This window comes from Clarias gariepinus, chromosome 16 (assembly GCF_024256425.1).
Source record: "Clarias gariepinus isolate MV-2021 ecotype Netherlands chromosome 16, CGAR_prim_01v2, whole genome shotgun sequence".
Classification (NCBI taxonomy): domain Eukaryota; kingdom Metazoa; phylum Chordata; class Actinopteri; order Siluriformes; family Clariidae; genus Clarias; species Clarias gariepinus.
The window spans coordinates 3,714,329-3,740,214 of record NC_071115.1 but is presented as its reverse complement, the minus strand read 5'-3'; the positions used below and the strand labels follow the sequence as shown (position 1 = coordinate 3,740,214).

The 25,886-nt window shown below is 41.9% G+C and overlaps 1 protein-coding gene across 1 annotated transcript in view; it reads left to right on the top strand.

Moving 5' to 3' along the window:
- LOC128544935 (deleted in malignant brain tumors 1 protein-like) overlaps positions 1–25,886 on the top strand; it is a 217,951-nt gene that overhangs the window by 45,950 nt on the left and 146,115 nt on the right. Inside the window, exon 10 of the mRNA XM_053515248.1 lies at positions 18,518–18,530. Within this exon, the coding sequence (XP_053371223.1) occupies positions 18,518–18,530 (13 nt within the window). The remainder of the gene's footprint in view (positions 1–18,517; positions 18,531–25,886) is intronic.

Below are 25,886 nucleotides of genomic sequence, written 5' to 3'. Positions count from 1 at the left end.
CTCTCTCCATGTTGCTGCAAAAGCACAGCGCCTAGGCCGTATCGTGAGGCATCTGCTGAAATTCGTGTGGTCTTGTGTGGGTCATAATATCTGAGCACTGGCTCCTCTGTGATGATGAGCTTTAATTTTTGAAAGCACTTTTCCTGCTCGTGAGCTCACATCCACTCATTCTTTTGTTCGAGGAGACATCTGAGTGGAGCAGAATGTGTTGACAGCTGGGGAATGAATTTGGCCAAGTAAGTGACCATTCCAAGGAATCTCCTCACTTCTTCTTTATTTTGAGGCCGTTCCATGTTAACTATTGCTGAAGTTTTTCTTGGGTCTGGCCTGACCCCTTCCTCAGACAAAACATCCCCAACAAATGTTAAGCTCTTGACTGCAAACTCACATTTCTCCTTGTTCAATTTCAGATTTGACTGTCTTATTAGCTCCAGGACCTTCCTCAATCGTGCATCGTGCTCCTGCCGGTTAGAACCCCACACGATTATGTCATCCATCATAGTCTCTACCCCTGGTAAGTGTTCAAATATCATGTGGATTGTTTTATGGTATACTTCAGGTGCCGACAGAATACCATACGGTAGACGGAGGAAACGATATCTGCCTTCTGGTGTGTTGAAGGTACAAAGTTTAGAACTTGCCTCATCAAGCTTCAACTGCCAAAAGCCAGACGACGCATCAAGCTTACTAAACCACTTCGCTCCAGCAAACTGAGACATGATCCCTTCCCTGGTTGGCAGTTTGAAATGTTCACGTTTTATGGCTCGGTTGAGATCCCTTGGATCAAGACATATTCTCAGGGAACCATTTTTCTTGAGCACAATGACTAGTGAGCTCACCCAGTCTGTTGGTTCATCAATTTTCTTTATGACATCCAGCTTCTCCATGCGTGCTAATTCCTCTTTAAGTTTTTCTCTCAATGCAAATGGAACTTTTCTGCATGCATGCACCACAGGAGCTAGCGTGTCATCAATGCTTATTCTGTGCTCCCCAGGCAGACATCCGAGTCCTTTAAAAACATCTTTGTACTCCTCCATGAATGAAGTTTCATTTGCTTTGAACTGTGATGTCACTACAAACACTCTCCTTACTAAGTCAAGTTTTTCACATGTGCTCAGTCCTAGAATTGGCTGGACACTCTTTTCCACAATCAGCATGTGTATCTTTAACAGCTGCCCCTTGTGTTGCAGGGTCACCATGCAGCTTCCTTTGACAGTGACATCCTCACCTGTATATCCTGTTACTTTTATTTTTGTTGAGTGTATTTTGTTTTTAACTTTGAGAGTTCTCTAGTCATCCACAGACATCAGGTTAACTTGTGCACCTGTATCTAATTTGAATGGAATTATTGTCTCATTTACAGTCAGTGGTACAATCCATTCAGCTTTGTCTTCCATGTTTGTTTGAACAGAATCAACAAAGAATTCCTCTGGCTGCTCTTCAACGGTGTGTACTTTTTTCTTTGCATAATCAGCTTTGCAACACTTCGCAAAATGATTATTCTTCCCACAGCTGTTACAGGTTTTCCCATAAGCAGGACAAGATCGTGGCATGTGTGTCCCTCCACATCTGCTGCACTTGCTTCTTAGGGTTTTCATTCTCTGTTTTTGTTTTGTTGGTTGTTTTGTGTGTTGCTCCTCTCTTTTTACTGCATGCACTGCAGCATCATTTCTATGCAGCTCTTTGGCTTGAGCACGAGTTATTTCCGCAGCTCTACACATGTTGACAGATTTCTCCAGTGTCAAAGCTGGTTCACGTAGCAGTCTTTCCCTGAGACCATTATCGGGAATCCCGCGGACTATTCTGTCTCTCACTAGTGAGTCTCTTAAATCTCCAAAATCACAAGTCTTACTCAGTGTGTGCAGTTCAGCAAGATATTGATCAAAAGCCATTCCTTGTTTCTGATCAGCAGAGAAAAATTTGTATCTCTCAAATGTGACATTCTTGCTTGGGACAAAGTATTCTTCAAACTTTGTCATGAGAACAGTCAGTGTTAAATTTGCCTCGTCAAGTTGGAAGCTTTTATATATATCCAGTGCATCCTCACCTATCACGTGCAGAAAGATTAATGCTTTTAACTTCTCATCATCTCCACCCGCACCACTGGCATCAAGATAGATGTTGAATCTCTGCTTGAAACGTTTCCAGTTATCCGCAAGATTACCAACGAGCTGCATAGGCGATGGTGGATTTAACTTCTCCATGACGGGAAAAACACTCGTTCTACTCCTGCACTCGGCTCGCGGGCGCTCGTCTCCCGTATGCCTCTCCCCGGCCGCTCTCCGTGCAGCTGTTTCTCCGTGGGTCTCGCTGGCGTTTTTTTTTTTTTTTAATCAATCAATCGCCAATCCCTATTTCTGACACCATGTTACGTTATTAATGCCCCGGAACTACGACTTGCTTCAACTTATAATGTTTTTATTCCATAAGCACACACATTGTATTCCACTTCTTAGTCTGGTGCATCAATTAAAAACTGTCCGGTCTCCAACACCGAACCGGAACTCTAAATGTTATCGGACATAACATCACAGTGGATAAGATATAAACAGCTAAAATAATGTAATTTTGTATAATAAAATGATGTATGCATAAGTAAAACCACAGTTAATTACAAGTTAACTTTGTAGTGGACTATAAAAAAACTGTAGAAATGCAAAAATCTAATAGTCACAAATATACTGTTTTTGCATTCGCTGAAAACCACAACAATCACTAAATGTAATATTCCACTGTTATTCACAACGTGTAAATTAAGCTGATCTAAAATAGCGCCATTTAACTAATTACTATTGCTCATGAGGTGATTGCGCAATGTGATGCTCGCGAGTAGCTCGTGAACAGATCTAGCGCGACTGTCCCGAAGTCAGCAAACAGTTTAAACAAAAGCACTTCAACTTTTACACGATGGAGATACAGTTTTTACTGACCCCGCTGACGTTTCGCCATCCGTAACACCAACATGTTTTTTTTTAAGTATTCGTGCATGACATGTCATGAAAGCTCGGTCTTGCATAGCGTGCAGGTTACCGTCTTCTTAGAGGCGTTTAATGTAAATCACTCCCACACCTTGGAGGACTCGGGGCGCGCGCTTTTTCCTGCAGACGCTTCTGTAACCTCCATTGCGCGAGCGGCTATGTGTATTTGTGCATCTTGTGGTCGCGCGCCTCAGTGACGTGAGCAGCCCAACTAATCGATAACGGCATTCGTTGACAACGAATTTCATTATCGATAATTATCGATTTTATCGATTAGTTGTTGCAGCCCTACTGACGACATTGTCGTGGTGGGCCTGATCGCCAACAACGATGAGTCGGCCTACCTAGAAGAGATAGGAAATCTGGAGAAATGGTGCCAGAGGAACAATCTCCTCCTGAATGTCAGCAAAACAAAGGAGCTGATTGTGGACTTTTGTACAAAGCAGGAGAGGAACTACCAGACCCCAGTCATCAACAGCAGCCCAGTGGAGAGAGTGGACAGCTTTCGATACCTCGGTGTTCACATCACGCAGGACCTGTCATGGTCCTGTCACATCAACACCGTGGTGAAAAAGGCCCGGCAGCGTCTCTACTACCTCAGACGCTTGAGAGACTTTAGACTGCCCTCCAAGGTGCTAAGGAACTTCTACTCCTGCACCATAGAGAGCGTCCTGATGTGTATGACTGTGTACGTGACAAATAAAATTTGAATTTTAATTTTTGGTTAGTGATTGTCTTTGGGGAAGAGCTTGGCTTGTACAGGTTACTATACGCTGATCAGCAGTTGGCGCCCCGCCGTAACCAACAGATCAAAGGAGCAGTTATCGGCTATGACACGTAGCCTTCTGAGTTTGGAGGCCAGAGTTGGTTGGTTGGAAGCACGTTTGAAGGTGAAGATAACGTCACAAACATACACACAAACTCTACGTGCAGATACACCGTGCAGGGAACAGGTCTTCACTTTGTAACACACCTGGCCATAATTAAAAAAAGTACAATCGCAAGTAAATTATAAACTGCATGTGATGTTGTAAAATATGAATAAAACAGTATTAGACACAAATATATGATATATGGTAGTATATATGCAATGAAAAAGCTATTTACACATGAGTGCTCAAATGTAAAGCAAATGCAATTATTAATTTATTGTGTATATTTAACTTAAGTCAGCCAAGTTATAGGAAAAATAACGTTCCTACCAGCCCACTATTATTTTCTGTTCCCATTTAAAGATGCCCGCGTGTGTGTGCAAATAGACGAATTTTACAAAGAATACAAAAGTGTATAATCTTAAATAAAATTAGCCTAATACAATATTGTTTTCAATGCTAAAGCAAACATGATTTTGCTTTAGTCTATTCTTTGAATACAACGCAACACCGTGCTCCGAGGTGAAGCGCACCCACAGAACCCCTAGTTACTGTAATGCCTCTTCTCACCTTTCATTCACAATAGGTTTGTGTGTAAGTTATTAAACCGGTTTCACTGATGGGGGGGATTCGCAGACTTGAGGGGTTTAAAACAAATTAACAAGTCCAAGCAGAGCTACATCAAAGGTGAGAAGAAGGATTACAGTAACTGAGCGCACTGTCGCGTTGTATATACTGTACAACACGCATTTATCAGCCTTTTGATAAAAATGCTGCCTTTTGTAAAGTGAAAGTACTTTATAAAAGCTGAACAGCCTTATTTCTGTCATAAATTCACAATCACATCACATTCCAGCTATTATTTCCAGCCATGGTTAATAATGGATGAAACAATTATTCAATGCTGGACACAAACATGATGATTATTATAAAAAGCCAGAAGAACTTTGTGTTCATAAAATAATTTTTACTTAATATGATAATTGTTCATTCATGTCTTCTGATGATGGCGACACATTTTTACGTTTTAATGTTGGCATATTCATGAATCAGGACATTCGCATAGTTAACACTATCAGATAGCCTACTATCGGGAAATTAAATTAATTTCAAGACCATTTAAACCGAGGCATTGCCATGTCTTTCATTGTTTTGTCCCTTTTAAGACATTACAAAAACTATATAAGAAACTTTTAAAGCACGAATTTGGTCATCCCATTTCATCATTATGAAAATAATATGAAGCACATATACACACATTCATTATGAAAGATCTGTTGTAAAAGAAAAATAAAATTCATGTTGCTTCAGCATTGGAAACAATATTGTTCTTGGCTAACAAATTATACACAATTATTTGGTGTACTTGATCAGGCTTTTGGATAAAGTCTTTTCATGCGCCATCTGGCGGATATTTAGTGAGGCACAGAACCTTTATTTTAAAATTTCCGAATGTTGCTTACAGCAATTCGCGGCACGCCACGCGCCAAATTGCGGCATCTCGCGGGAAAACACTATATTATAATCATATTATCACATATATCACACACACACACACACACACACATATATATACATATGTATATATTGAGTTAGTGGCCGAAGCCACTAACTCAAACACCTTTCCCCAACAGGGTGAACACATAACAACCCCTCCCGCAAAGCATGATGGTTGCTAATCAGAACCCCGCCCACGCACATTCCACAGAGTTCGAGGTTTTGCTGGTGTTGGGCTGGTAGGGCGTGAGACGGTCCCGGTGGAGCACGACCACTCGCAACCTCACCCGGTAAACTACATCGGAGAGCTGGCCAATTACTGTACAGGGGCCCACCCAGTGAGACATAAGCTTAGGCGAGAGCCCCCTTTTCTTTCCGGGGGAATACACCCAAACCTGCTCCCCAGTAGCAAAATCTCGCCCCCGGCTGTAAGTATTATACACGCGGCACTGCTTAACACCGGCGTCCGCCAAGTGTCTACGCGCCAACTCGTGACCATGGAACAGTTTGTCTTTGAGGGTAAAAAAAAAAAAAAATTCAACCCAGACTTCGTGGGTAAATCAGATTGTGGAGGTGGCCCGAACACAAGGTCCACAGACGTGCGCAGCTTGCGGCCGAACATTAACGCAGCTGGCATCAGCTGTGATGACCCCTGCACTGCTATGCGATATGCCCAAAGCACGAGAGGCAAATGTTCGTCCCAATTCTTCTGCCGGTCGCTGGTAAGCACAGCAAGTTGGGTGGTGAGTGTCCGTGTAACTGTGTAACTGCTCCGGGGTGCCGAATCGGCTGAACACCTCATCCACCAGCACTCGAGCCGTGGTGTAAGCGCTCTGGTCAGGCACAGCAAAAGCCTCCGGCCACTTGGTGAAATAATCCATGGCCACCAGCACATACCGGTTCTTGCGATCGGAAATAGGAAACGGCCCGAGAATGTCCTCGCCCATACGCTCCATAGGTGCCCCTATCCGAAAGTCTTGCTAGGGTGCTCGCGATCACTGGGTAGGGCCCTTCTTTGACGTGCAGACGTTGCATCTGTGAACAAAGAGTTCACTGTCAGTGTGACAGCCAGGCCAGTAGAAGCGAGCGTGCAACCATCGTAGAGTTTTTGTTCCTCTGAAGTGCCCCGCACCCGCATGCCCATGAACCATCCCTAACACTTGTGCCCGCAGAGTCCGCGGCACCAGCAGCTGAAAATATTCGCCAGCGCCGCAAGGACGTTCCCAGTGGCGGTAGAGTAAACCCTCCGGCAATGCTAGTCGGTTAAACTGCAAGTGGAGAGCTTTTTCCTCTAGTCCCAGGTGAGCAACCACGGCATAATCTGGTCTCTGGCCCGCGTTATCCCAACCTAGTACCCGCTGCAGTGCCGGATCCTTCTCCTGTTCGGCACTTAGCTAATCACGGTCCAGCTGTGGCAAAACGACTACAGGCGATGGTTTAGGCGACGCAGTAACACGGCTGCACGCTGGCTCGGACGGCTGATTAACGACGGGGGCTCCGGAGGACTGTGCAGGGGGAATGTTCTGATTCACAGGGTTCGGAGAGTGTTCGACGTCGCAACCACCCACGTGCTCTTTAACCCGCTCGCAGTACCGACAACGCTCTTTGCTGCATGGCCGGCGGGATAAACCATTAGCGTTAGCATGCAGTTTTCCCGCTCAGTGCTGAACGGTAAAATTGTAATTCTGCAACCGCTTGAGCCAGCGTGCTAACTGCCCCTTGGGCTCTTTAAAACTAAGCAGCCACACCAGCGAAGCGTGATTGGTCCACAGCAAGAAGGATTGCCCGTATAAATACTGCCTAAAATGTTTAAGAGCCGCGACTACCGCTAGCAGCCCGCGCCGCGTGACGCAGTAATTTTTCTCCGGTCCAGACAACGCGCGGCTGAAGTAGGCGATAGCATGCTCTTTGCCCTCAGAAACCTTAGACAGGACAGCCCCCAGCCCTACATCGCCTGCATCCGTGTCGAGGATGAACATACGAGATGCATCAGGATATTCGAGAACGGGCGACGTGACTAGAGCTTCCCGTAACCGAGTGAAAGCACGCGCGTGCACCCTGTCCCAGTGAAACGGCTCGTGAGCCCATGCAGTGGCCTGGCGATCGTGGAAAAATCCTTTACAAACCGGCGATAGTAAGAGGCTAACCCGAGGAAGGTGCGTAGCTGCGATCACGTGTTCTAGAAAACCAGTCTCTCGTCGCAACAGCTGGCACTTTTTGAGATTGAGCCGCAAATTTGCCCGCCGGATAGCCAGAAATACCTCCCGTAGGTTAGCTAGTGCGACCTCAAACTCCTTGCTGTGCACCAGTAAATCGTCCAGGTAGACGACACAACGGTTGCGAGGAATATCTGCCAACACTTTCTCCATCAACCATTCAAACGTAGCTGGAGCATTACAGAGGCCGAACGGCATGCGCCGGAATTGCCATAGCCCTTGTCCGATTGAGAACTTGGTTTTAGGTCGTGCTTCCGAAGCGAGCTCTACTTGCCCTGGCCAGTCCCCGCTACGCAGATCCAACGAGCTAAACCACGCCGAGCAGCTAAACCACGCCGAGCCCGCAACGTGTTCCAGCGCATCATCTATTCGCGGTAACGGATAAGAATCTTTGCGCGTCACCTCGTTTAACCGCCCGTAGTCAACACAAAACCGCCACGATCCGTCCTTTTTACGCACAAGCACAACCGGTGAAGACCACGGTCCGGACGCTGGCTCTATGACGCCCGAGTCTGCCATCTCATGCAGCTTCTGTTCGGCGATAGCTCGTTTAGCTAATGGAAGGCGTCCTGGATGTAGCCGAACAGGAGCTGCGTTACCCGTATCGATCGTGTGCTGCACCAAATTGTGCACTCGCTCATCTCGCTCATCTACCGCGAAAATTTCCGCGAACTCGTGTAAAAGGGACTTCACGGTGCGGAACTGTAGAGCCGGTGTCCACAAGCGCCTGCAGCGAAACATTGTCCAGGCCACAGTTTACGTAGACCCCAGCGCGATTTCCTACTCGTCCTGTTGAATTCAGCAGTTGGGGAAACAAAGACAGCTATGGGAGGCGGCTTCCCCTCGGCGCCCCCTGGAGCTAGTTTAACGGCTGCTGGGGTACGCTGTCCTCAGGCCTGAGAACGTTGCAGCGGTAATCCGGCGGTCCCTGGCCTCGGCGCGAAATCTCGGAGGCTGGTTCGAGGCCTAGCCGCGACGGGTAGCCCTGTCCCCGGCTAGGTTCACCTACCGAGCGGCCCTGAGCCACGGGAGATCGCTCTGCTCTTCCGCCGTGGTGTACTGTCATGATGGGCTCAGCGCGCTCGGCCTTGCGCAGCGCCTCAGACAGGAAAGCCGGTGCCGCTAACCGGATGTGCTCACGAAGCCGCGACGGCCGAAGTCCCCGAAGGAACACACGATGAGCTAGCTTTTCCTGCTTGTCGTGCTCGAATTCCGGGTAGCCCCAGCGCGCGAGACACCTTAGGTCCATGGCGAACGCCCCCAGTGGCTTGGAGGCACGCCGCTCACGGGTTGCTAGCTCCTCGCACGCGGCCTCTTTACGGTCACCCGTGCCAAACCGGAAGTGGAGCGACTCCCGCAGCTTCACCCAGTCCCTCCGCTCATCAGCCCGGAGATCTTCCAACACCCGGAGCGCAACAACCCCTCCCATATATATATATATATCATATCCTAAAGTCTTTGTGTGTTTTGGCAGATTGAGAAGACACCGCAGTATGAAGCTGTTCTTTTGCAAGTGAAACATGCTTTATATGATGCCTGGGGTGCATCATATTTTTTGGGATGCATAAAAATGTACAACACATATGTTGCCGATTAATTCTCTACTGACATACACTTATATATTCATAGACTGTTAAAGTAACATCATATGTACATTGGTTGGTACATATTATGTTATCTGCCCATTGCATTCTTTATAGGCTACTCAGGTGCTTGTTCAGTCCCTTGTTTTTTTAAGACTGGACTACTGCAACTCACTCCTGGCAGGTCTGCCTCTGTCCACCATTTGTCCTTTGCATCTGATCCACATAGCAGCTGCAGGTCTCGTTTTCAAACCTTTCCAAGTTCTCCCACACCACACCACGTCTTCCCTCCCTGCACTGGCTTCCTGTACAGTATCCTTCTATGTTTTATTAATGGACTGGATGGTTCTTAACCTAAATCATAACAGCCAGACTTCTAGCGTGCCCAGTATGACTTGCACAAAACCGTGCACTCACACACAGACAACCATCTGTGTGGTTTTGTGTCATCATTTCATTCATGTAACCATCATCAAAAATGTATAACCAGGCATTTAATCTGTAACAAAGAGATTCATAGCCTATCCATGGCCTAGCAAAATATTCAGTAGGCTACATTTACTTAACACATGACTTGTGAACTCTGTTATATGAACAGGAGCCTTACCTGATTTGTTTATCCTATGATTTTTAACTAAGGGAATCCAATTTCACGAAAAGTGTAAAAGTGCAATACCGTGCAACACCACACATTCACCACATTGCCTTGAGGGGTCGCTGTTTTACTTACTGACAAATAGAGAAGAGATAGGCCAGCAGCAACGGCACAGAGGAGATTATTACTGCAACAAAATGGTGTGTTTTGAAGTTAAAATGCCATGTACTGTCACAGTAAAATTCACAGAATATATATTAAAATCACTTTTTTGGCAGCTTTTGCTTTATCTTGTATTTTATCTTCTATTCTAGCTTTATATTGGATTTTAGCTTTTGTTTTGTATGTTTAGATTTTTGCTCCTCATAAAAAAATTTAGTATTGCATGTAAAGATAATAATTAAAGTAAACAAATTAAATAGAAATGCCAATTAAGTGAAGGGGGTTTGGAGGGGAGCATTTATTTATGTATTGGGTGAAGCATCACTGCATATGAATATGACTTCAGTTCCTTATTTATTATTATTATTTATTATTATCCAGTGAAACATTTTTAAGTATTTTCAACTTGGTCTCTTCCAAGATGACTTCATCTCACGCTCTAAGTCTCCTGGGACAGGCTCTAGGCCCCACACAACCCCATGTATAGGATAAAGTAGTAAGACAATGATCTACGAGATATTTTGGGATAAAGTATATCTCTATCCATTCATTATACTTTCATCAAAGCAGTTCTGAAATTGTATCATAGTCTGGAACCTTGTTAGCACCCTTTTTTTTCTTCATTTGTCACACATCTTGAGGGCACTTGGTAAGAGGAAGTACTAAGAGGAAGTGGGTAGTTTTGACACTTTAAATATTCTGGGGACTGCAGTGGCTTTCACTAACAAGTGTACTTTCGGGTGTTCATTAGACTTTAGATGTTGTGAGTGCAGCAAAAACAGTTTTAGGATTTCTTTGTTTCATTAACAGGAACTGCTCAACTCTGCCTCTTTAGAGAATGCGTGAGAATAAAACATCAACTATCATGAACTTTAAGTTTCACATGAGAAGACAGCAGCACTAAAGACACTCTGAATGAAACTGCAAGAACCAGGATGCTGAGACTTCACACTTTAATTCTTGGTAACTTTAGCATTTGTATAAATTAACTTTTAATACCACATATTATTTCTGATTTAAGATTTGAAGCAATTTAAGATGACATAACACAGGATTGTACGAATATAGATAGAAATATTAATATTTGTTTTCATTTAAATACTTTCTTCAGAGAAAGACTTTTCCTGAGCATGTTTACTTTTACACCTTTTACACAAAATCATACATAATTCAGTACAATAACAGTCAACCGGTTGGAAAATGCCGATCTAATCTTTTTTTCCAAAAAAGAAAGAGGAATCGTCTTTTCATGAACATAGAAACTGAGTACTCACTTCTGACACTCTGATCCTAAAATAATAATAATAATAATTTAGTTATTTTTCACGTGATGGTGTGTTATGTTTCCATTCTAGCTATTGCTGTTTATAAAGGTATTAGTACAGTTTAAGATAAATATTGCAGTTGTCTATCCTAAAATGTGTTGCTTAAAATACAATAGAAGCAGTCTGCATTTTAATATAAATGATGATAATTTTATATATATTTCAGGGGTTGGTATTACATGATCTTAGGATTAAATAAGTTATAATCCTATTTAGAGACCTCAGAGATGTCCCAAACTTCTGTTTAAGGAAATGCTGACTCCACTAAAATGCAGTCAGGCCTAAAGAAAAACTGATACACTGTGATATACTCTTACAGTTACATTTAAAAATGCTTAGACTTATTTTCTGCATTCCTGAAAAAATAATGAATAAAAGTAAACAAAACAAACAAACACATAAACAAACAAACAAATAAATAAATACACATTTATTCAAAGGGTAGAGCATTTGCTTATCTTTTTATTAGCTTTAGAATGTGTAAAAAAAAAACTGTGATTTACAGCTACTGTCAGAGTTAATAAAAATCCCTGACTCTTAAATCCTTAAATCCCTTCTGACCAATTCAGGATTCAACAACCCATTGGTGTAAATAAAATAATACAATATTGCTCTATGAGCTAAAATATCACTTACTGCATGTGTTACTCTTTTAATATAGGGATGCTTAATAATTTTTAAAAATTGAGCAAGAATACAAACATACATACATATATGCAAATAATAAACAAACAAAAAATAAGAGAACAAATATCATGTTAAAAACACATTTTACGAGAACTGTCCGGGCTGTACGGGCATGTTATTCACAAGTTCTGACGCTATCTTTCTTGTTACACTTGGTTACTCACGACACAGACGTCCGTTGTTTTCTTTGTCTCTTGTTTTACTTTCAACATCAAAGTTCAACAGTTCTTACAGTTTCTTGCATAAATCCACTGTGGCAAACACGTTTGCTGTGTTCTGTAGCTTACGGTCTTGAATTATCGTTACACCAACTTATTTGCTATAGCTTTCAGCTTACGATACTATAGCAGATTACGGTTTCTTAATTGCGGTCAAAAGCTTGTGTTCTTCACACTCCCGCACTTAACAACAACTAACAACTAACGTGCGTGATAGACATGCATCTACACAACTGTGGGATGATGTCACAGAACAACTTATGAAATAATGTCACAATACAACTTACAAGTATAATATTAAATGCTTAACTAATAAACTTAATAAACTTAGTGTATAATGTTTAACTAATAGAATAAAGATAAACACAACAACAAATCAAAAAATTAAATATGGCCCTTACATTTCCAGCCCCTAAATGACAGGCTGTTGTTGTTTTGTTGTTTTTTTGTTTTTACAATAGAGCCACAAAATTAAACCTTCTTAACCTTTTAAACATTTTTGTTTACTATTTAACTTAAGGTATTTATATCTTTACGTACTAAAGAAAAGGAACATAACTACTTATAATATAATTCACAGTCTATTTCACATATGAGGCACAACTTGTCGATGGGTCTTTCCAGTGTACTGGTTTTAGTTTTGACCAGCACGCGTCTCAGAAGTCCTTTTTTATCAGGGAACACTTTCGTGATTCGTCCGATGACCCATGAATTTCTTGGAGAAGACTCATCAATTATTAAAACGACATCTCCAATCGAGAGTTTTTTTTTTACTTGAGACTATTTTTTGACGCCTCTGAAGCAAAGGCAAATATTAAGCATAAGTGTCCTTTTTTTTTAAAGTCCAGGAGGCAAGTTTGGCTGTTTTTTCATCAGCAGCAGGTGGTTAGGTGTCAGGGGCTCCAGGTCTGTGGGATCATCCGTAGCAGTGGTAAGGGGACAGTCATTCATTATTGCTTCCACCTCACACAGGAATGTATGCAAGCTCTCATCGTTTAGTGTTTGTTCTTTTAGTACGGATCTCAGGATCTTTCTGACTGATCTTATCCGCCTTTCCCATATTCCATTGAAATGAGACCCAGCAGGAGGATTGAATATCCATTGTATCCCCTTTTGCATGAGGACGCCTTAAATTTTTGACTGATTCCACTGTTGGATAGCTTTACGCAATTCAGTCTCAGCACCTATAAAGTTTGGCCTCTTCTGCACATAAAACGTTGAATAGCATTTAAGCAGGAGTCTGTATCTAATGACTGCGCGACTTCAATGTGCACAGCTCTTGTTGTCAGACAAGTAAACAATACACCATAACTTTTAACATTACTTCTACCTCGTTTGACCTCAAAGGGTCCAAAATAGTCTACTCCTACGTTAGTGAACGGGGGGTGATCTGGTATTATTCTATTACGTGGCAGTTCTGAAATTTTTTGTTCACTAGTCTTTGGTCTGATCTTTCTACATGTCACACAACTGGAAAGCAGTTTTCTTACCAGGGAGTTAGCAGTCGGAATCCAGTATTTCTGCCGCAATTTTAAAAGCGTGTAATTCCTTCCACAATGTCCAACCTCTTCATGAATGTCTCTTAAGATTAAAGTTGTGATGTGTGAGTCTTTGGGTATGATGACTGGGTGTTTTACATGCTCAGGCATTGCAGACCTACCAAGACGTCCTCCAACTTTCAGCACTTCATCCTGCAGTACTGGATCCAGTTTGGAGAGGCAACTGTTCCTTTTTACGGATGCATTACCTTTTTGCAACGTGGAAATTTCATCTTTGACTTTTTGGTTTTGAACAAACTTAATGACTCCGTTTTCTCGTTTTCTTCATTAAGTCCCTAATGGTTAGAGACTTATGGTTTTCTATTATTAGTTCATCTGTGCATTTTCTAGCCTTTTTTGTTCTCTGTTTAAGCATGTTCTTGATACGAAGAATCCAGGCGACAGATCTTTTTAACTTGTACCAGTCAGAGTGATAGTTAACCAGTTTACTCACGGCATCTGTGCTCTCTGTAGTCTTTACGAGATTCACTGAAGCTAAATGTTTAATCTCAATGTCATCCTCTTTTATTGACAGATCATGGATGTTCTCAGGCCATTTACACTCTGGTTCTTTGAGAAAGGAGGGACCATGGATCCAATTGTTGTTTTTCATACATTTTTCACAGGAAACTCCCCTGGATACAGCGTCAGCTGGTTTTTTTGAAGTGTTGACATACCTCCACTGCTGTGGCTTGGTTGACTCTCGTATAATGGCAATTCTGTTAGCAATGAAGGTTTTAAAGCGAAGTTTTTCATCGTCAATGTATCTCAAGACAGTTGTACTGTCGGTCCAAAACATAGAGTCCAGCAATTCTATTTCCAGTTGACTGTTCAACATTTTTTATTGTTCACAGCAACCACTGCCGCTGTCAATTCCATTCAGGTAATAGTGGTTTGTTTCAAGGGCGCTACGCGAGAATTTCCCATCATAAATGCACAGTGTGTAAGTCCATCAGCATTTACCAACCTGAGGTACGAGACAACTCCATATCCCATCTTACTTGTATTTGAAAAGTGATGAAGTTGTGCCGTAGCTGTGACTCCAAAATCAACTGGTTTTATGCATCTTGCTATGCTAAACTCAGACAATTGATGCAACTCTTGTAGCCAGGCCTACCATCTTTTTGTAAACTGTTCGGAAATGTCATCATCCCAAGCGAGTTTTTCTTTACATAGCTGCTGCATTAAGATCTTAGCTGGCAGTATGACTGGTGCAAGGAAGCCTAAGGGGTCATAAATTGAACTAGTGATTGACAAGATTCCTCTTCTAGTCACAGGCCGCTCTTTTAAACTAATCTTAAACTTGAGTGTGTCTGAATTGATACACCACAACACCCCTAGAGCTCTCTCGACATGGAGTGCGTCTTTACTCAAATCTAGGTCCCTCATGTCTTTGATTCTTTCATTCTCCAGAATGGAAGTTAGTATTGTATGACTATTACTTGCCAACTTGGTGAGGTGAAACCCTCCACTTGCACAAAGGTTGGTGAGATTGTTATATAAAGCAACTGCTTGATTATGACTAGAGACAGACTTTAAGCAGTCATCTACATAAAAGTTTTTAAGTACTGTGTTGACTGCCTCAGCAGATGCATTGCTGCGGTTTTCTTCTGCTGTTTTTCTAAAGGCGAAGTTAGCTATACTTGGAGATGATTTTGCACCAAACAAATGAACGACCATCTTATACTTGACCAAGTCCTGACTCACATCTTCATTCGACCACCATAGGAAACGCAACAAATCTGTGTCCTTTTCCGGAACTCCAACCTGATAGTACATGGCTTCCACATCTGCCATCATGGCAACTTCCTCTTGTCTAAAGCGTGTAAGCACTCCAATGAGTGAGTTTGTCAGGTCGGGTCCCTGCAGGAGCTCGCTATTTAATGATACTCCCTGATAGCTAGCAGCGCAGTCGAAAACTACCCTTAGCCTTTTCTTTTGAGGATGATATACACCATGGTGAGGTATATACACCACACTTGGCCATCTTATCGACTTAGATGAGGTGTAGGGACCTTGACTGCATGACCTTCTTCAAACATGTCGTTCATGAAGTTTGAATACTCCTCATGAAAGGAGAGGTTATTTTTAAACTTCCTTTTGAGGTTCAGTGCACGCTGCATGGCTGCACTTCGGTTATTGGGCATTTGAATAGCTGCCTTCTTAAATGGAAGGCCGATGTAGAAGTGATTATGAGTAAACAGCAGAGAGTTGGTTACAGAGTCTAAAAACTGATAGTCCTCTTGTGACAACTCAGCTTTGTCATCACAATTCCGTTCAGGAAAATCATGGTTGTACTGTTGTATCAGCATTTGCTCTACACTTTCAATGGAAACTCTGTTGACTGTAACGCTCGCTTGCTCATTGTCACACGTGCCTTCCTCAACCGACTCTAGAAGAGGTCCGTTTATGGTCCATCCAAGAGCGGTCTTTACTGCATATGGCCCATTGTGTCTGCTGTTAATTACGTGCCATGGTTCTAGGAGCTTGTGCTCTTTATTACCTATGAGAATTTCGACTCTAGCATTAATCTGAGGCAATTTTACTTCGCTGAGGTATGACCACTTATCAATGTCGTGCTGTTGTGGAATGTTTTCCACTGAGACTGGGATGCTCTTTTGTGTGAACACTTTGGGGAGTTCAACAAAGGTGTGTTCTTCCAGACCGCTAACCTCTAAGTCAGTAAGCACATAACTTTCTACTTGTAATGTCAATTTTTTTACCTTGCACGTTTAACCGTCTTGCTAATGACTCTGTTCAAAAAGTAGCAGAACTACCTGGGTCCATAAAGGCATACACTTCTACTGTCTTATTACTTTTCTCTGACTTTATTTTAACAGGTAAAATAGAGAGAATACAATCATCTCCAGCCCCAGTTCAAGCGCTTGTTCCATGACTCACTGTAACAGGCAAGGTAGCAACTGTTTCAGTCTCATCAACTTTTACTATCGCCTGAGCTTTATCTTGTGCGTCAATGTGTAGCATGCAAGGATGTTTCTTTGAGCACAACTGACATGTGATTCTTCTTGTGCAGTCTTTGCTTAAGTGTCCTTTTATTAAACAACCATAGCAAAATCCATTCTTTCTCAAAAAGTCCAATTTGTCCTTATATGTCCTATCGTTAAACTGGTGGCATTCGTCTAAGGTATGGCCTTTAGCGCAGAATGCACAAGGTTTAGTAAAAGCACTGACAACTAATGAGCCACTACTCTTTACTGTAGTTGAGTTTTTATGGGTTTCACCAACCTGTTTTATTCCCGTTGCGAAGCTGACCCCTCTTTTTCCTTCCCTTTTTTGCTTGAGTCCTTGGGGATATTTGTCACAGTGCTTTTTATCACTAGTTGAAATGTTCAGGTCACCAAAAAGTGGGTTGGACATTACCATTGCTTCTTGCGCTACGAATTCCATCAACTGCACAAACTTGGCTCTTTTCTGGCTGCACCTTTCGTGCTTGTATGCATGGTTCCTCCATATTTCACGCAATTTGTAGGGCAGTTTTGAGACAATAGTCCTCAGGTTGGTAGCATTATCTAGCTCATCCATGTAATCGATGCTTAACATAGTATTGTAGGGTTTTAACGTAATGATGACAATGAATGGCTGCTGGCATTCTTTATCATTAATATGTAGTGTTTACATAATAAAAACAATGAATGATGGTTGCATTGTCCACCAAAAAGTGTAGACATTTTACTGTGGACACAATGCTAACGCATCCTTCATCATTAATAAGTAATGTTTAGCTCTGGGTCAGAGTTGTTTCGAATCTTTAACAATTTGGGTTAATTTGATTAACTGAATCAAAATTTATAATGTACACTTTATCGACTACCCGTCCAGCGTTTCGCACATGGTCAACGCTGATAACACAAAATCTAGTATTTAGCAATCATGAGCAAGGTAACAAGATCTGGGCAAATGTTTAGACTTTAAAATACATGACCAAGACAACAGTTCTTTATAAAGAAACAAGAATTTATTTGACTAATCTACAATACAGTACATGAAACTACAGTTCTTAAACGCGCACACACACACACACACACACACACACATACCAACAGACACACATTCAAACACAAACAAACAGTTTGGCAAGTAAAAATGAATGAAGTTATTCTAGTACTGTTTACTAGATCAACGAAAGTCACTAGAGCAGAGTCTTGAGTTTAATCTTACAGTTTAGTCATGAAACGAGCACCGACTTCAGCAAGGTATGCAGCTTTGTTTGTTTACTTGCGCTATGTTTCGTTTTCATCCGTTGGTTCGCCTCCAGCAAAGGGAATCACGGCGTTACTGATTCGTTGGTGCGCTGTTGTAGAGATGACGTCAGTCGGGAAAGCCCTTCGGTGAGGCGTTGGTTGCCTGGTTACCGATGGCTGCGCTTTGGAACTTCTCCTGGGGTTTCCTTCGTTGCAGGACTTTGGAGTTCTGTTACGAAGTCTCGTTGAGAGTTTTTGAAGAGCGGATGATGCCAGCAGCGGCGCAGCGCCCGCAAGGGCGGGAGCCCGAGCTGCTTGGAAGATGTTGTAGGTTGCAGTTGTGATGTTAACTTCTCCTCTTTCCTTACTACTACATTTTCTGTAGACTTCCTTAGGGTTTTTGTCCCTTCAGGGTCAGTCCGTCCCACGGGTGATTGGTCCAATCGGATGTGGTTGCGGGGCTTAGCGGGGATCATTTCTGTGACTTCCGTCTGACGTTGCGGCATGCTCTAAAATTCTACTGTATCAGTATTATAAAATGAATGTTTGTTACCTTGGGTAGGCCGTTCCCTTGAGGTGCTTGTCATTATGGGTTTGGCACTTACGAGCACACTTAAGTGTGTTGCCTGGAGTTGTGATGGCAGTCCGAGATATTCCGTTGATGAACTGTGCTTGTAAAGTTCATCATATTTATGTGCACCACTCAGTTCGATGGTCACGTCCTGTCTTGCAAGACTTTGTCGTTTTTCACAACCCTGATACACTTTTATTTTTGCATTAATCTTTGCAAGGTTTCGATTTTCAGCTTTTCTTTTTCAGCCTTTAATTGTGCTTGTTTAGCCTTTAGTTGTGCTTCGTTGCGTGCTTCCTCCATTTCTAACGCCTGCCGTTGGTTTAAGGTTGCTGCTTCAGCCAACAGGTATGCTCTGTCAGCTTCTGCCCATTTTAGCCGAGCCAAGGATGCTGTAGATGTTGAGGACCTTTTGGATGCTGCCGTCACTATGCTTCCGTGCTTGTTAGGCGCAAGCGTCTTTAATTCCACCATTGACACACTGTCGTCTGGCGAAACTCCCTCGTCGAATGTTTAAGGCGGCTTAGAACGGTTCATAGTTTCCGCAATCCACATCTCTTTTCGTCCTCTTTTCGCTTTTGGTTTCAGTTGCTTGTCGATAATCACCGCGTGTGTTTTTGATATCGCACGCCACAGTACACTTTCACATGCAGATAAGATGCACTCTTAAGTCACTCATCTTCACTTGAACGACGGAGTAAGCTTTTGACTTTACATGTACATGCATGTTATTCAGCTGTGTTCTGTAGCTTACGGTCTTGAATTATCGTTACACCAACTTATTTGCTATAGCTTTCAGCTTACGATACTATAGCAGATTACGGTTTCTTAATTGCGGTCAAAAACTTGTGTTCTCCACACTCCCGCATCTTTACAACAACTAACAACTAACGTGCGTGATAGACATGCAGCTACACAACTGTGGGATGATGTCACAGAAGAACTTATAAAATGATGTCACAATACAACTTACAAGTATAATACTAAATGCTTAACTTATAAACTTAATAAACTTAATGTATAATGTTTTACTAATAGAATAAAGATAAACACAACAACAAATCACAAAAATGAAATATGGCCCTTACAATACAATACTGTAGCTGGCCAAAATGTAACCCTTGAGTTTAATATGTAAGAACCTTAAATAGAATAATTACTGCAATTATTTATGATTTCTTTGGAAACAATTTTAATGCTAGCAGATGCAGTGATTATCTTCTCATTATATAAACAACCATGTAAGAAGATGTATACTGTGGCCATGAAAAAGATATGAAGGGTCGAAATATTGTACTGTTCCAGCGAAGGAGATTGCTGAGATTACTAGCTCTGGGTTAAGCACTGTCATACTGGATAGTGCTAAACTGCCAATGTCACCTAAGAAAAGTGTTCAGAAAAAGGTTTCTTTAGTTGCTTAGGTCTACGTTCTCCACCTTATTCGGCAATAAAATGGAGTTAGCTAATTATCTAAATGTACTTTAAAACCAGGTTATCACATTTATGTAGTTTTTCTTCCCTGAGGCACAGCCATATTCCAGGATAGCACGGATTCCTTAGTGAATTTTTACACATAAAACGCTAACCTTTACCCCACTGAGACATGCTGGAGAGGACAGAATGCTTCAACTCTCCCTTCAACACTTCATCAAGCAAAGATTATCTGGACATAAGTAAATGTTTTGCACTTAATTAAAGCTGAAGGCAATTTAATTAAATGTAGAGCTATGTTTTAAAGAGAATTATATAGCAGAAGTACAAGGGTGTTGGCTGAGCAAAGTTGAATACACACAAGTTTCCAGTTTGTGTTACAGTTACTGTAGGTGCATACATTTTGGAACAAAAATATGTTTCTTGGCATTTGGTCTCCACCCCACATTGGATTTAAAATGCAATGGATGAAAATCCTTTTCACTCAGTAACTAACAGAAGTCTAGAACCCATGACTAAATGCTTCTACTTTGTTAGGCCTTTGTCAAGTGCTTTCAGTTTCTGCTTTTTTGTTTGTTCAGTCTACTCTTCAGTAAGTGCAAGGCATGCTCTATTGGGTTGAGATCAGGTCACTGACTTGACCAGTGAACATCCTGTTCTTAACCTTGGGTAGTTTTTACTGTACTGTATGTAGCCTTTGGATCAGGAGCTGTTCCATTTTTTCTACACATTTTTTTTCTTCCCATCATTCTGTTATAAGTTAATATATATATATATATATATATATATATATATATATATATATATATATATATCAGTCTAAAGAATCTGACAAGGATTTCTGGTAGAGTCTTCTATAGCTGTCATGTTCTTGAGCATTTTAACCCTGTTGTGAAGACTTTATTTACTTGCTAAAGCCATCTCTTGACTGTAGACATTGACGAAAACATGCCTACATCCTCTTGACTTGGCTAAATGTTGTGATGTTCTTCTTAGTTGTCTTCCATGGTTCTAAAAGCCCCAAATCGTATCTTTGTTCCAAAATAGTAGTGCGAACACAATAGAATATATCCCAATATAACGGATACTTACATATATTTTTTTTAGTTTAATTTAAGATTATCGGACAAGAGACAGCATTGAATTAAAAAAAAATCATTGTAATTAAATTTCTCTTCTTTATTTTTTGTCCCTAGTCAGTCTTCTAAGAGCTTCTCTGTTGGCTGGTAAGTGTATTTTTTTTTTATTTATTTTTTTTTATTAATTTGACTTATGACCTGTGGCAGGGGCATAAAATTTCTGTTTCAGGCCACATAAGCACTTTTTTTAAAATACTCCTAAACAATTAAAATATGCACAATAATAAAGGTTCATTAAGCTAATTAAAATGACTACATACCATTCCTCTAACAGTAAAGTAGGTGGATACAACAATGTTTCTATGTTGTTGTTTTTTGCCTCTTAAGTAAGTTTAATTTAATTACTTATAAGTCAAACAACACTGTATATACATGAGCCCCATCTCACACTGATTTAACAGAATGGCCAGGATAATATTTGTACATACTAACATATGAAACATAACCACAGACTAGTTATTAAAAATGAATAAAACAATGTCTACTGCACATTAAATTTAAAGTTATAAAATATAAATGAAAGAATACTTGGCCAGATCAGTTTATAACTTATTATGTTTTTTTTGGTCCAGGCTATTTTTTTAAGTGGTAAGATTTGGTTTTATCTTACCACATAAAAAAATAGCCTGGACCGAGAAAATTCTGCATAAAACACACAAGATAAAATCCAGCACACATTTTGTCTTGATCATTCTCATGACACGGAGTGAGACCACTTTCAGCTTGTAGAACAAAAATATTAAGCATGTAAGAATGTAAGCGTGTGAAAGAGCGTATGTAATTTGTCTTCCCCCCAGGAAATAGATAATTTCCTGCATTAAAAGCCCACCACGCAATGTATAAGGTCACATTTTTATATCTTCTCTTACCCGTAATGGTGATACAAATACATTACCTACTGTAAGCACCACAAATTGAGGAAAAGCAGGATGCAAGTGCAGACATTTCTTTAATAGTGTGAAGTAAATCATAATGAAGAGCTACACAAAAATCTTAAAAAATAAATAAATAAAAGAACAACAAGCTGAGGGCCAATGCACAATACAATACAACACAATACAAACTGGCAAAGCACTTCAGGAAACTGAGGAAATAGCAGTAAAAACAACAGGTGTAAGACAGAACAAACAGAAACTATGTTGTGTTCTGTTCAACAGTACATGAGCAGTACACCACACTCCTTACGTCTAAAATAATACCACGAAGAAATTCTGATATTTTATATCTTTATTGAACACACTAATTTAACTTTCAAAATGGTAAAAAAAAGTGAGTAAACCCTTGGAATTTATAACTACAGTAGTTAACCCCACCTCACCCCCCCCCCCCCCCGCACCCCCCATTGCTGCCTAAACTAATTTACAAGAAACTAAACCTGTTTTTCAGTGTTTCATTGTGTTTTATTACACAATGCACAAATCAAAAATGTATTTGTGGTCAGTTTAATGGTATTTGTTGATAGATTACATCTAAAATCAAGGTCATTTTTTCAAGGTTATTGCAATGGACCTAAAGATGTTTGTACACATCACTGGTTATAGTTTGGGCATAAAATGAAATTGGATTAAAAGGTGTTAGCATACTGTACCACATTTACTAAGATAAATATCCTACTGAAAATCCTGCTATTTACTGATTATATCCTGACATCATATTTGAGAAATGATTAGGAATGATAAAGATGAACTCATGTAAGTTAACCTCCTGAGAATCGGATCCCAATGTTGGTTACCTGATAATTCCTCCTTATGTATCTCCACTTGTTTCTGTTTATTAGCATTTGTTAAGGATTAGGAATTAACTTAAAGTTCAGAAAAAGAGTATTGTTGTAATAATGCAATTAAGTAATAAAATTAATTTACATTAATTAATATTAACATGCATTTTGCTGTTTGTCTTAGATGGCGCTAACATTAGACTCACTGATGGCAGTCACTCCTGCTCTGGTAGAGTGGAAGTCTATTATAATAACCAGTGGGGAACAGTGTGTGATGATGACTGGGACATGAAAGATGCACAGGTGGTGTGTAGACAGCTTAGATGTGGTAATGCTGTCAGAGCTCTTCAAAGTGCTGCTTTTGGTCAGGGAAGTGGCTCAATATGGATGGATGATGTTCGCTGTTCAGGAAGTGAAAGCTCCATCACACAGTGCACTCATAATGGATTTGGAAATCACAACTGTGGCCATGGTGAAGATGCTGGTGTTACTTGCTCAGGTACAGAAATCTCTTAAATCATGAACTTGTCATCAAAATGATTATATTTACTGTATATCGTATTACATATTGTCTTAACCTTAGGTTTCATGACCCTCTTACCCAAAATTCATAGTAAAGAAAGTCGTCATGCACCATGAGTTAATTGTTATTATTATTATTATTATTATTAGTAGTAGTAGTAGTAGTAGTATAAAAATTAAGTCTAGTTATTTTAATTAACATCACTATGTTTTTGTTAACATTATGATTTTGGTAACTGCAAATTAACCTTTGTGGATTCTGATCTTTAGATAATAATTCTATAACATTTTCTTTTCTTTTTGGTTACTTAAATGAAAACACATTGCATATTTTATGTGTAATATTTTTAATCATATTAAATGTTGTGGAAAATCTGTGAACTTAATACTTTGAATCATATTATATTTCATAACAGAAAATGCAGGTTTGTAATATTTTTATATGGAGGCAATTTACTATAAACTAGAAAATTTTATATAAATGATTTTAGTCATTTATATACAGTTTTAGCCTTTTTTTGCTGATGTTTTATTAATTATATATGCTGTATATAAGGCTAAGGAGTGTGCAGAATGGAGGAACATAACCTTTTTTCAGGACAACCTAGGCAATATGATAAACTGAATATAATTGAATTAATTTAGTTTTAATTTGATTTTTTTTTTTATTTTAACTAACCATAAAAACAATAAGCAAAAAATAGGTCACAAAAGGAAAGAAATAGCACGTATACACACAATCACATGTTTTTCCTGGTTGTTTTAGATTGTTTCTATGACAACAACAACAACAATAATAATAATAATAATAATAATAATAATAATAATAATAATAATAAGCATTCTCATACACTAATAGTATAACACACTATAAAATTAATAATAACTTTAGTTCTACCTGACAAAAACTCAAATTAACACACACTAGCACATATACAGGTGTATCTTAATTAATTAGATTATCATCAAAAGGTTGATCTATGATCCAACTTTTAATCCAACCGGTGGGTAAAATTGACACACACACACACACACATATATATTGTGGCGTGGGCGGGGCGGCGGCTGACGACCAGCATGCTTTGCGGGAATGTCGGTCTCTCCACCATTCCTTCCGGCGTAAAAACGCTACATTGGTGTCAGAAGTGGGATGGAGAGTAACGGGTTCGAGCGCACAACGGAGGACCTTCAGAAAATCCAAGCGGGCCGCCGAGTAGCGGAGCGACTACTCGCGCAGAAGAAGCGCTTTCCCGACGGCGCTAAAGCGAGCACACCACGGCAACCAACACGGAGCGGCCAGGTGAAAATCCCTCTCGGGGCGGAGGCTGGCACTGCGCAAGCGCCGGAGCAAGATACAGCTCTGTGCGCCGTCAGCCGGCAAAGCGACCTGCCGCTGCGCGAGGCCGAGCGCGCTGAGCCCATATCGGCGGTGCATCGCGGCGGAAGAGCCGAGCGGCCGCCCGCAGCTCAGTGGCGCTTGGTTCGTGAACCTAGCCGGGGACAGGGCTACCCGTCGCGGCTAGGCAACGAGCAACTCTCCGACGTTTCGCGGCGAGGCCGAGGCACGGGACAGCGTACACTAGCAGCCGCTAAACTAGCGCCGGGAGGACGCCTGGGAAGCCGCGCGGGGCTTTACATTGACTGTCTGCTGGATGGCGTCTTACTGCGGGCGCTCGTGGACACCGGCTCCACTGTTTCGCTGCTGCGCTCTGGAGTACTGGGGCAAAGCAAGCGTGTTCGCCGACGGCCTGATCCTGCCTTCAGCATCCGCACCGTTGCTGGGGGCTGCGTCAAGGTACAGGCGTGTCGCACAGCGCGAGTCCAGGTGGTTGGCCGAACTTATTCCCACGGGTTCGTTGTAGGGAATGTTGAGGAGGACTATATTTTGGGGCTGGACATTCTGGAGAGATGGGGTGCGCTGCTGAATTTGTCCAGCGGAACTCTGCGTGGTAACTTCGGGGTAGCCAGGTTGCTCGGACCCAAACCACAGCCGGACAGGTTAGCAGCACACACCCGGGGGGCGGAACTTCCGGTAGCAGACCGAGCGGGAAATCTGCGCGCTAACACCGGCGCTTTACCTCGCCGGCCGGGCAGCAAAGCGCGTGGCCGGTACTGCGAGCAAGTGGAGCGCCGTGTCGACGTAGAACCCTCGACGCAGGACGTTCCCCCTGTGCAGTCCTCTAGGTCCTCCGGTGGTGATCAGCCGTCCAAGCCAGCATGCAGCCGTCTTACTGCGTCACCCAGAGCGTCACCCGCAGTCGCTCCGCCGGGCTCGCCGGTCTCACAGCTGAACGGTGAACCGCTCATCGCCAGGCAGAAGGGCCCCACCCAGCGCTCGCGGGCACCGCTGCAAGACTTTCGGGTGGGGGCACCTATGGGGCGAATGGGCGTGGACACTCACAGCCAGGGGCGAGATTTTGCTGCTGGCGAGCAGGTGTGGGTGTGTTCCTCCGGAAGGAGAAGAAGGGGGCTCTCGGCCATGCGTGTGTCTCACGGGGTGGGCCCCTGTACGGTAATAGTTCGGCTCTCCGATGTCATCTACCGGGTGCGCCTTGCCAGCCGCACGCCGGGGAAACATTGAACTCTGAGGAGGCCGGACCGCCTCAGGACTACGTTTGCGTTCATCCCTCACC